We start from the raw sequence: 13539 nt of genomic DNA, 5'->3' as shown, positions 1-13539 counted from the left end.
TTGCCTGGACATGTTATGGTGCATGTACAGTATTGTCCTGTTTAGGAGTGTCACAACATTGCTGTTTACGGCAGATGAACTGCTTTACGGTAGACGAAAACGTGACTGCTGTTGTTGTGTGTTGTTACCGCCCTGGGAGGACGTTAATGAAACTGCCTAACAATAAACCCACATAATGTTATGATCCCTCGCCCAGATCATATTTTGATTTATATTTTTGAGTGTTTTTGTGTTTTCTGTTCATTTTGGACTCATTCGGTTCCGGTTTGTGCGCCTCTCAGTTTGTTTCCCTGGTTGCTCATTGTTTTCACCTGCCGCTTGCTCCTGACGTGCACCTGTGTTGTGTATACTGTCATTATTTATTTAGCCTGCCTTCTCCCGTCAGTCTGCCTTGCTTTCTACTTTGCCATACGAAACAAGTGACGACGTTTGTTCACGGTTCTCTTTATGCTAGCTTCCACGCTGAGGCCCTTTAGTGTTTCCTAGCTCCCATGCCTGCTCTTTTGGGTCGTCTAAGTCTGTTTTGTTCTAAAATAAATCATTTCCTACCTGCACGTTGCGTCCAAAGTCCGTCTGCATCCTTGGGAGAACGTAACCCGCACCACGATGCGACCAGGTCGTCACTCATAAGAAACCAAGAACTCGCCCTTGATCATTTTACAGTTGTAACGTCATTGGGCAGACATGCCGTTTATATTGTGGGAAAGTGGATGTGAAAACGGGCTGTCCTCACTCAGGTCCGCATGGAGCTGGAGGGGTATGTGTAGCTTCACCAATGGCATTCTTTTCAGAGGCGGTACAGTACCAAATATGATTAATTGGTATCGTGGTACTATACAAATACCGGTATACCGTGCAACCCTACTTTTGACCCTGTCCTCATTTACATCCGCTTTTCCATTCTTCCGTCATTCACCTCTGCTCTCCATCCCTCCTTCACCCTCTTACTCGGAGGACTGAGTTGGCCCCCTGCCCAGACCCATTAGCCCCAGCCTTGCAGCCATGTGTTCATCACCAGCGATCATTACACCCAGCCAATGACACCACTCTAATGCATCATTAATGATTGATTAATGAGCTGAGCTCAGCTCAAACGGGTGCATTCGTATGGAAGAGCAGCCTGTAATGGCTGTAGAAGGCTTGCATCTGCTATTTTTCACCCGTGTTCTGTTTGTACAGTGGGGCAAAAAAGTATTTAGTCAACCACCGATTGTGCAAGTTCTCCCACTTAAAATGAGGACAGGGGTCTGTAATTTTCATCATAGGTACACTTCAACTGTGAGAGACAGAATGTGAAAAAAAAATCCAGGAATTCACATTGTAGGAATTTCAAAGAATTTATTTGTAAATTATGGTGTAAAATAAGTGTTTGGTCAACCATTCAAAGCTCTCACTGATGGAAGGAGGTTTTGGCTCAAAATCTCACGATACATGGCCCCGTTCATTCTTTCCTTAACACGGATCAATCGTCCTGTCCCCTTAGCAGAAAAATAGCCCCAAAGCATGATGTTTCCACCTCCATGCTTCACAGAAGGTGTGGTGTTCTTGGGATGCAACTCAGTATTCTTCTTCTTCCTCCAAGCACGATGAGTTGAGTTTATACCAAAAAGTTCTATTTAAGTTTCATCTGACCACATGACATTCTCCCAATCCTCTGCTGTATCATCCATGTATCCATTTTGGTATAAACTCAACTCGTCCTGTTTGGGCGTAGAAGAATACTGAGTTGCATCCCAAGAACACCATACCTACTGTGAAGCATGGGGGTGGAAACATCATGCTTTGGGGCTGTTTTTCTGCTAAGGGGACCGGACGATTGATCCGTGTTAAAGGGGAACATTATCACAATTTAAAAAGGGTTAAAAACAATAAAAATCAGTTCCCAGTGGCTTGTTGTATTTTTTGAAGTGTTTATCAAAATTATACCGGTCCCGGAATATCCCTAAAAAAGTGCTTGATTTTGGCTATTTGCGTTTCGACTATCCATTTCCCTGTGACGTCATACAGTGCTGCCAATTTAAACAAACAATGGCGAATAGCACAGCAAGATATAGCGACATTAGCTCGGATTCGGACTCGGATTTCAGTGGCTTAAGCGATTCAACAGATTACGCATGTTTTGAAACGGATGGTTAGAGTATGAAAGTATTGAAGAAGAAACTGAAGCTATTGAGCGAATAGCTATTGACGCTATTCATAGCCATAGCATGGCCGAATAGCTGCGTTACCATGGCCGGTAAAATGTGCGGACCAAACTATCAAGACTTTCGCATCTTGTGACACTGGAGCAACTTAAATCCTTCGATTCGTAAGTATTTTTTTCGCATTAGATGTGGGTGGAAGGAAACGTAATATAGTTGCAGATGCATCTACAGGTTGTCCATACATCTCTGCTTTAGCAGCGCCGGTAACTAGCATGTTAGCATCGATTAGCATAGCATGTTAGCATCGATTAGCTGGCAGTCAACATCAACAAAACTCACCTTTGTGATTTTGTTGACTTTATAGCAAATGCATCTGCAGGTTATTCATACATCTCTGTGCCATGTCTGCTTTAGCACCACCGGTAAATAGCATGTTAGCTTCGATTAGCGTAGCATGTTAGCATCGATTACCTGGCAGTCACTCCCCGACCAAATATGTCTGATTAGCACATAAGTCAACATCAACAAAACTCACCTTTGTGATTTCGTTGACTTTATCGTTGCAAATGCATCTGCAGGTTATCCATACATCTCTGTGCCATGTCTGTCATCGCCGGTAAATGTGGACACACTCTGGCACATTCAATGGGGGTCTGGCGGCAGACATTTTCGCATCTTTGGGCCAGTGGTGCAACTTGAATCCCTCCCTGTTAGTGTTGTTACACCCTCCGACAACACACCGACGAGGCATGATGTCTCCAAGGTTCCAAAAAATAGTCGAAAAAACGGAAAATAACAGAGCTGAGACCCAATGTTTGCAATGTGTTGAAAATTAAAATGGCGGCTGTATTACCTCGGTGACGTCACGTTCTGACGTCATCGCCTCCAGAGCAATAAACAGAAAGGCGTTTAATTCGCCAAAATTCACCCATTTAGAGTTCGGAAATCGATTAAAAAAATATATGGTCATTTTTCTGCACCATCAAGGTTTATATTGACGCTTACATAGGTCTGGTGATAATGTTCCCCTTTAAGGAAAAAATGAATAGGGCATGTATCGGGAGATTTTGAGCCTAAACCTCCTTCCATCAGTGAGAGCTTTGAATGGTTGACCAAATACTTATTTTCCACCATAATTTACAAATAAATTCTTTAAAATTCCTACAATGTGAATTCCTGGATTTTTTTCCCACATTCTGTCTCTCACAGTTAAAGTGTACCTATGATGAAAATTACAGACCTCTGTCATCATTTTAAATGGGAGAACTTGAACAATCGGTGGCTGACTAAATAATTTTTTGCCCCATTGTACATGACTTTTTCTAACGACTAGTAAACCGGGATGCTTCAGATAAAATGGGTTTTCCGATACCCTCAGAATTCTCCCCTTTCCCATCTTCAGTTATCACACCAATACGTGCTTTACAAAGAACTAGGGCTGGGCGATATATCGAATATACTCGATATACTGCTTCCCTTCACTTCCCAGGGGGTGATCAAGTGGATGGGTCAAATGCATAGGACAAATTTCACCACACCTAGTGTGTGTGTGACAATCATTGGTACTTTAACTTTACTTTAACTTTATATCGAATATACTCGATATATCGCGGGTTTGTCTCTGTGCGATATAGAAAATGACTATCATGAGTATAAGTTGTCACGCAGTTGCTTTTAGCTCACCTGCACTGGCTTCCTGTGCACTTAAGATGTGACTTTAAGGTTTTACTACTTACGTATAAAATACTACACGGTCTAGCTCCATCCTATCTTGCCGATTGTATTGTACCATATGTCCCGGCAAGAAATCTGCGTTCAAAGGACTCCGGGTTATTAGTGATCCCCAAAGCCCAAAAAAAGTCTGCGGGCTATAGAGCGTTTTCCGTTCGGGCTCCAGTACTCTGGAATGCCCTCCCGGTAACAGTTCGAGATGCCACCTCAGTAGAAGCATTTAAGTCTCACCTTAAAACTCATTTGTATACTCTAGCCTTTAAATAGACTCCCTTTTTAGACCAGTTGATCTGCCGTTTCTTTTCTTTTTCTCCTATGTCCCACTCTCCCCTGTGGAGGGGGTCCGGTCCGATCCGGTGGCCATGTACTGCTTGCCTGTGTATCGGCTGGGGACATCTCTGCGCTGCTGATCCGCCTCCGCTTGGGATGGTTTCCTGCTGGCTCCGCTGTGAACGGGTCTCTCGCTGCTGTGTTGGATCCGCTTTGGACTGGACTCTCGCGACTGTGTTGGATCCATTGTGGATTGAACTTTCACAGTATCATGTTAGACCCGCTCGACATCCATTGCTTTCCTCCTCTCTAAGGTTCTCATAGTCATTATTGTCACCGACGTCCCACTGGGTGTGAGTTTTCCTTGCCCTTATGTGGGCCTACCGAGGATGTCGTGGTGGTTTGTGCAGCCCTTTGAGACACTAGTGATTTAGGGCTTTGAGACACTAGTGATTTAGGGCTATATAAGTAAACATTGATTGATTGATTGATTGGTATGTGTGTATGGATGTATTTCTCAATCTGGGCCTTGTCTCTCAGGTCGAGGAAGCTGTCTGAACACCGTGGAAGAAGACAAGGTGACCATTGCGGGGCGTGATGGCTGAGAAGAGGCTTTCCTCCACTCTTCTGCTTCTCCTTGTCCTGGGTGGAGTTCTACCGATGGCACAAGGCTCTACTTACCTGTCCGGGTATCGCACGAGGGCTCGCCTGCAGAGGGATCGGCAAATGCGCAACATTCGACCAAACATCATCCTCATTCTGACCGATGATCAGGATATAGAGCTGGGTGAGTCCTTGTTTACTCCATTCATCCATCTGCCCCCCATGATTATTCCATCCAGAAAGAGGAAAGTTGTCCTAATGCGGCCTCCTGGCAGCGAAACAGCTGGCCTAGTCAAAGTCATGTGCTCCCCTCGCCGTCCCCCATCACTGGCATGAAATACAGGCTCCCAATGCCCACTATTGTTCAGGTGCCAAACGCCAGCCATCTCCCTACCCACTTAAGTCCTTTAGTGGCGTATTGGACTGAAGTGGCTGCATAATAGCCTTGGTGACATCTTTTGTCCTCCTCTGATGGCCACTGAGAGGACTCTCATTGAAAAGCAGGAATTTATGGTCAAGCATCTGTTTCCCCAAACAATTACCATCAGCTTGAAAAACTTTTACTACACAGGAGTCCAAACAGGTCACACTTAACCTAAAAGATTGATTCCTTCATCCCTGCACACGCCTTCTTCTTTTCTCTCCTTAGCTCTAATGCTTTGCTATATAATGTCTTACGCTGGCACGTGCACACAAAGGGCCCTATTGGTGCTTGAGCCCCTTCCCCTTTTTTTTGCCTCGTCTTAAAAAGTGCCCTCTGCCTGTGTGTGTTTTTTTTTTTATTATAATTTTTTTTTATCTTTAAACAACATTAATAAATTCCTGTTAGTGATGTAAAAAAAACAAAACAAAACAAAAAAACAGCGGTACAAAAACTCCACGTTTTCTTGTAATACCGGGTTGTTTGAGCCTGCGCTTCCACCAGAGAGAGAGAGAGAGAGAGGGCGAGTGAGTGAGTGAGAGAGAGGAGAGATAGCCATCTGAGGACACGTGACGGTGGAAAAACTTGAACCTGTGAGTTATGGTCTAGTCGCCGTCCACTTATTCAGCATCTAATATGGGTAATATTTCAGAAAAACGCTGTATTATTCTATTATTCAATGTGTCAGCTTCTGTTTTTGCTGGACGTCGGAGCACGGAGCATCAATTGAGCACCGGACATCAATTACGCACAGAGCAGAGCAGATCGTGCGGGACAGGAAGTAGTGTTCAAAATACAAAATAAAACACCGGGTTAGTTTTCAAAATAAAATGCACTGTGTTTACGGCGGATCACATTTCTCTCACAGTAGAGGTTTAGATCAAGTTAAGGGAAGAAGGACAGATTTTCACAGCGAATAGCTATTGACGCTATTCATAGCCGTAGCATGGCCGAATAGCTGCGTTAGCATGGCCGGTAAAATGTGCGGACCAAACGATCAGGACTTTCGCATCTTGTGACACTGGAGCAACTTAAATCCTTCGATTGGTAAGTGTTTTTTTCGCATTAAATGTGGGTGGAAGGAAACGTAATATAGTTGCAGATGCATCTACAGGTTATCCATACATCTCTGTGCCATGTCTGTTTTAGCAGCGCCGGTAAATAGCATGTTAGCATCGATTAGCGTAGTATGTTAGCATCGATTAGCTGGCAGTCAACATCAACAAAACTCACCTTTGTGATTTCGTTGACTTTATCGTCTCAAATGGATCTGCAGGTTATCCATACATCTCTGTGCCATGTCTGCTTTAGCACCGCCGGTAAATAGCATGTTAGCGTCGATTAGCGTAGCATGTTAGCATCGATTAGCTGGCAGTCACTCCCCGACCAAATATGTCTGATTAGCACATAAGTCAACATCAACAAAACTCACCTTTGTGATTTCGTTGACTTTATCGTTGCAAATGCATCTGCAGGTTATCCATACATCTCTGTGCCATGTCTGTCATCGCCGGTAAATGTGGACACACTCTGGCACATTCAATGGGGTCCGGCGGCAGACACTTTCGCATCTTTGGGCCAGTGGTGCAACTTGAATCCCTCCCTGTTAGTGTTGTTACACCCTCCGACAACACACCGACGAGGAATGATGTCTCCAAGGTTCCAAAAAATAGTCGAAAAAACGGAAAATAACAGAGCTGAGACCCAATGTTTGCAATGTGTTGAAAATTAAAATGGCGGCTGTATTACTTCGGTGACGTCACGTTCTGACGTCATTGCAAATAGAGCGATAAACAGAAAGGCGTTCATGTTGCACTGTTCAATGTTCAATATTAAATTGCTTATCTTTAACAATAAATAGCCTAATAATAAACCAGTGTGTTGTTGCTTTTCATGTTTTCCAAGCCTATGATAATGTGAATTAACTCATTATGACAATAATTTGTTGACACAAAAGAAATGGCAATCACTTTCACCTACAAAGGACACACAGCTAAGTAGTTAGCTTCCTATAAGCAAATTTAATTTTACATTAATTTCCATATTGTGTAAAGGACCAAAAAACCCTTTTCTGACTTTGAGCCCCTGCCCCTCTATAATCATGTGCACGTCCCTGGCCCTACGCTTTCATTTTTCACTTTCTACCCTTACTTGCTTCCAGTGGCGGGCCCTGCGTTTCCCGCCTGGGCCTTCAGCGATGTCCGACTTCAATGATTTACTGGAGATGTCCGATAATGGCTTTTTTGCCGATATTCCGATATTCTCCAACTCTTAATTACTGATTCCGATATCAACCAATACCGATATATGCAGTTGTGGAATTAACACATTATTATGCCTAATTTTGTTGTGATGCCCCGCTGGATGCATTAAACAATGTAACAAGGTTTTCCAAAATAAATGGTAAAAAATGCCAACATGGCACTGCTTTATTCATCATTGAAGTCACAAAGTACTTTTTTTTTTAACATGTCTCAAAACAGCAGCTTGTATAGTGTTGCGGGAGGTGTATATTGTAGCGTACCGGAAGAATTAATGCTGCAAGGGGTTCTGGCTATTTGTTCTGTTGTGTTTATGTTGTGTTACGGTGCAGATGTTCTCCCGAAATGTGTTTGTCATTCATGATTGGTGTGGGTTCACAGTGTGGCGCATATTTGTAACAGTGTTGAAGTTCTTTAACAACCACCCTCCGTGTGACCTGTATGGCTGTTGGCCAAGTATGCTTTGCATTCACTTGTGTGTGTGAAGAGGCGTACATCTTATGTGATTGGGCCGGCACGCAAAGGCAGTGCCTTTAAGGTTTATTGTTGCTCTGAACTTCTCCCTACGTCCGTGTACCACTCCGTACAGCGGCGTTTTAAAAAGTCATAAATTTTACATTTTGAAACCGATAACGATAATTTCCGATTTTACATTTTAAAGCATTTATCAGCCGATAATATCGGACATCTCTAATGATTACCTCTTAAAATACAATAATTGATGTCACTACATGATGACCATTGCTGGAGAAATACTATACAGAAACACATTTACACACAACTCTACATTGAATCACATCAACAGTGAACCCACATCAGCAATTAAAATATATCTTATGTGGTATTGTCAAAATTAAAATTGCAAAGAACATTTTAAACGTGAAAAAATAAAGAAATACAATATCTGAACTCAGGCTTCACGGTGGCAGATGGGTTAGTGCGTCTGCCTCACAGTACAGTTTCTCTTTAAATATCCTTCTTGAAAATGGCCTTGCAAATATATGTGTTGTCTCATCAAAAAAGATGCTGAAGAGGCGTGTTGGCTGAGTTCTTAAAGTTTAATCCACAGTGTGCTCATCAATAACATCCCACTGCATGTCTATACTCAACAACCTAAACAGGACTATTGCATGCTCATCACTACTGTGGCATGCTGGGTAATGTAGTTCTTATGTTTCCTGGCTCATAACAGCACTATATATCTGCCTTAGACTATCTGGAAAGCCTTACTGACAATAACGCGCGATCTGATTGGCTATCGCAACTGTCTATCACCAGTATGTCCCCGTTCACTTACAGTGCACAGACGCCCGCATCGCTGAAATTGAAGGCTCTCGGCAAATTTCGTGCAGCATGGCAACATAAGCGAGCTGAATTCTGATTGGATGAAAACTTTATAAACTAAAAACAACAGCAATGGAAGGAGCATAATATGACATGGAGAGAATATGAATACTTATAGATATTTAGTGAAAGTAAATAAAAAAAATACTTTTATATTTAATTATGATAATGATTTCTGGGGACGGCGTGGCGCAGTGTGAGAGTGGCCGTGCGCAACCCGAGAGTCCCTGATTCAATCACCCACCTAGTACCAACCTCGTCACGACCGTTGTGTCCTGAGCAAGAAACTTCACCCTTGCTTCTGATGGGTGCTGGTTAGCGCCTTGCATGGCAGCTCCCTCCATCAGTGTGTGAATGTGTGTGTGAATGGGTGAATGTGGAAGTAGTGTTAAAGAGCTTTGAGTACCTTGAAGGTAGAAAAGCGCTATACAAGTACAACCCATTATGTTAGGCCAGCAGAGAAGGCCTTGCTGGCCATGACGGCTCACCACTGCACTGCAAAAAGTCAGTGTTCAAAAACAAGAAAAAAAATATATAAAAATTATGGGTATTTTATTTGAACTAAGCAAAAATATCTGCCAATAGAACAAGAAAATTTGGCTTGTCAGGACTTTCCAAAACAAGTAAAATGAACCCAAAAATACCTTAAAATAAGTACGGTATATTCTCACTAATAACAAGTGCACTTTTCTTGGTAGAATAAAAATGAGAACTTTTTGCTCAATATGTTGAAAAATATTCTTAAATTAAGTAAATGCTAGTGCCATTATCTTGACATAATAATTTGCGCTCAGCATCATGATTTTTTTTTCATGCTCGTAGTAAGAAATTATTGCTTTAAAAAAAGTTGTTTTATACTTCTGAGTGTTAATAATGCAGCTTTGCATCAGTTGATATTCTAGGTTTAAGCATGTTTTACCAGAAGTGGGTGAAGTAGGCAGAAATTGTACTCAAGTAAGAGTACTGTTACTTTAGAGATGTATTACTCAAGTAAAAGTAAGGAGTAATCACCCAAATATTTACTTGAGTAAAAGTAAAAAGTATGTTGTGAAAAAACTACTCAAGTACTCAGTAACTGATGAGTAACATGTTCATTTAATGATGACGGCAACAAGTAATGCACAAAAACATAAAAATAGCAAAGAACAAATTCAGAGCCAGGAATAACTCTTAAGCAACTAAAACAGTAATATATATTAAATAATATATATTTGGTTTTACACTGTATTAAAAAAAATCGAAAATGAATTTTACTTTTGCAACCTCATTATACTATTGGCTAAGTTTTATGTTCATAAATGTAATTTTCTCAATTCCCAACAAGTTTTTTGTGCCTTTAAAAAAGATTTAGAACTCTACATTAAAACACTCTACCTCTAACAACCAAAAAGCTGTGAAAACAATCATGCTGTGTTCCACATTTAAGTTATTTACTGAGATTGAGTGAGCCTATGGCTTTGCACTTTGTTTATGTTATATATATATTTTTTTTGCATTACATTTTAGTTACTTTGAATTTACAACCCCCAGCGCTGTTTTATACGGTTTTCATACTGTTTTTGTATTTACTTTGATTATTATTTTCAACTGTTTGTAAATGTTGAAATTTATAAATAAAGGTTTATAAAAAAAAAATTGTGCAGTTAGTCATGTGACCGCCTGGCTCTGTTTGATTGGTGAAACGGAGTCAAACGTCACCAGTGACTGCATTTGATTGGTGAAACGGAGTCAAACGTCACCAGTGACTGCATTTGATTGGTGAAACGCAGGCATGTGATAGATTCTACTTTGAAGGTCTGTCTCACAAACCAAAAAGAAACAAAGTGTGCATTAATAGATCGATAAAAATCAGTAGCGAGCTGAATGTAGATAAATGGAGCGGAGTAAAAGTAACGTTTCTTCTCTATAAATAAACTCAAGTAAAAGTAAAAGTATGTTGCATTAAAACTACTCTTAGAAGTACAATTACCCCAAAAGTTACTCAAGTAGATGTAACGGAGTAAATGTAGCGCGTTACTACCCACCTCTGTGTTTTACTCAATATAGGTCATAAAATCTCAGCTACAATATGTAAGACCAAAACCCTTAAAACAAGTAAAACACTCTAACATGAAATCTGCTTAGTGAGAAGAATTATCTTATCAGACAGAAAATAAGCAAATATCCCCCTTATTTGAGATATTCAATCTTACTCAGATTTCAGTTTTTGCAGTGTGCTTGCTTCTTCGTCTTCTTCTTTTATCGCTCTCACTCCTTCCTTTCCCGCTGTTCTCTCCCAGGCTCGATGCAGGCCATGAACAAAACGCGGCGCATCATGGAGAAAGGCGGCACACATTTCTCCAACGCTTTTTCCACCACGCCAATGTGCTGCCCGTCCCGCTCCTCCATCCTGACGGGGAAGTACGTGCACAACCACCACACCTACACCAACAACGAGAACTGCTCCTCGCCCTCCTGGCAGGCCCACCACGAGCCACACACCTTTGCCGTGCACCTCAACAACTCTGGCTACAGAACTGGTAACCGATGTTAAAAATGCTGTTCACGTAAACTCTATTGCCAAAAGTATTTGGCCACCTGCTTTGACTCACATATGAACTTAAAGTGCCATCCCATTCCTAACCCATAGGGTTCAATATGATGTGGGTCCACCTTTTGCAGCTATTACAGCTTCAACTCTTCTGGGAAGGCTGTCCACAAGGTTGCGGAGTGTGTGTATAAGAAATTTCGACCATTCTTCCAAAAGCGCATTGGTAAGGTTACACACTGATGTTGTTCGAGAAGGCTTGGCTCTCAGTCTCCGTTCTAATTCATCCCAAAGGTGTTCTATCATGTTCAGGTCAGGACTCTGTGCAAGCCACTCAAGTTCATCCACACCAGACTCTGTCATCCACGTCTTTATGGACCTTGCTTTGTACACTGGTGCACATTTATGTTGGAAGAGGAAGGGACCCCTTAGTTCCAGTTAAAGGAACTTTGAATGCTCCACGATACCAAAACATTTTGGAAAATTCCACACTCCCAACCTTGTGGGAACAGTTTGGAGCGAGCCAATTCCACTTCCAACATGACTGTGCACTAGCGCACACATCAAGGTCCATAAAGTCTGAGTCTGGTGTGGATGAGCTTGACTGGCCTGCACAGAGTCCTGACCTGAACCCGATAGAACACCTTTGGGGTGAATTAGAACGGAGACTGAGAGCCAGGCCTTCTCGACCAACATCAGTGTGTGAGCTCACCAATACGCTTTTGGAAGAATGGTCTAAAATTCCAATACGCACACTTGTGGACAGCCTTCGCAGAAGAGTTGAAGCTGTAATAGCTGCAAAAGGTGGATCGACATATTGAACGCTATGGGTTAGGAATGGGATGGCACTTCAAGTTCATATGTGAGTTAAGGCAGGTGACCAAATACTTTTGGCTATATAATGTATGTGGCAAATAAATATTTTTGTGTTTTCTGCTGTTAGCCTTTTTCGGAAAGTATCTCAACGAATACAACGGCTCCTATGTTCCCCCTGGCTGGAGGGAGTGGGTGGCCCTGGTGAAGAACTCGCGCTTCTACAACTACACTCTCTGTCGGAATGGAGTACGAGAGAAACACAGCAGTGACTATTCCAAGGTGAGATGGCATTTGACACAACTTACCTTTTATTATCGTTTTACTTTGAGACACAAGCTGTTTCTCGGCTTTTTGTCATGCTTTAAGTTGCCGGCACAAATTTCAGTTACAGTAAGAGCCTCCCCCGTTGCTAGTTAAATTCAGATTTAGATTTATTTGTCCCCGTGGGGAAATACATTTTACTGACCGTACATTTAAACAATAAACATTACACATCATGGACAAAAATAGCAAAAAGACATCATACATGACCAACACATTTTACAGGCTTGTCAGACAGGTCAGCCTGGTCAGCTGTTTCAGGCGGCATAAGCTGTAGGGATAAGGCTTTTCCTGAAGCGGGCCCTCCGGAATTTAATGGTTCTGTACCTGCGCCCTGACGGTAGTGGGATGATGTATTGGTGTAGTGGGCAGAGGTGGGTAGAGTAGCCAGAAATTGTACTCAAGTAAGAGTACTGTTACTTTAGAGATTTATTACTCAAGTAAAAGTAAGTAGTCACCCAAATATTTACTTGAGTAAAAGTAAAAAGTATGTTGTGAAAAACTACTCAAGTACTGAGTAACTGATGAATAACCTGTTTGTTTAATGATTACGGCAACAAATAATGCACAAAAACATAAAAATAGCAATGAGCAAATTCACAGCCAGGAATATCTCTTAAGCAACTAAAACAATATTATATATTAAATAATAATACATTAAAATAAAATGAAAATTAAGGCAAATTGAGCCACAATAACTTAACAGCACCATAGGCTCAGTAGGCATTGATTGATTGATTGAAACTTGTATTATTAGATTGCACAGTACAGTACATATTCACTACAATTGACCACTAAATGGTAACAACCCAATAAGATTTTCAACGTTTATCAATTACTTAATAAATGACCAAGTCGAGGTGATCTACCTCATATATACAAATACATACACACATATCATATATATACATACCTTTATATATACAGTATATAATTTATATTTATTTATTTTTCCGTTTTTGTTCACATGTTGAAGGTGTTTTAATGAATATACATACATGTTTAACATATAGATTCCTATCTTTAATGAAGACAAAATTATAAGTTGGTGTATTACCTGACAGTAGTAATGATAACGTCCCGGTTTTCAAATGGAGGAGA

At 41.3% G+C, this 13539-nt stretch overlaps 1 protein-coding gene across 5 annotated transcripts in view; it reads left to right on the top strand.

The window, feature by feature from the left end:
- Positions 1–13539, top strand: part of sulf2a (sulfatase 2a) — a 264808-nt gene that overhangs the window by 166297 nt on the left and 84972 nt on the right. For all 5 annotated transcript variants that reach the window (XM_061874878.1, XM_061874877.1, XM_061874879.1 and 2 more), the window contains 3 exons: positions 4686–4932; positions 11054–11293; positions 12245–12396. In XM_061874878.1, the coding sequence (XP_061730862.1) occupies positions 4743–4932; positions 11054–11293; positions 12245–12396 (582 nt within the window). In that variant the 5' untranslated portion in view covers positions 4686–4742. The remainder of the gene's footprint in view (positions 1–4685; positions 4933–11053; positions 11294–12244; positions 12397–13539) is intronic.

The sequence above is a fragment of the Nerophis ophidion genome, linkage group LG16 (genome assembly GCF_033978795.1).
Source record: "Nerophis ophidion isolate RoL-2023_Sa linkage group LG16, RoL_Noph_v1.0, whole genome shotgun sequence".
NCBI classification, from domain to species: Eukaryota; Metazoa; Chordata; class Actinopteri; order Syngnathiformes; family Syngnathidae; genus Nerophis; species Nerophis ophidion.
This window is presented reverse-complemented; position numbering and strand designations above follow the sequence as displayed.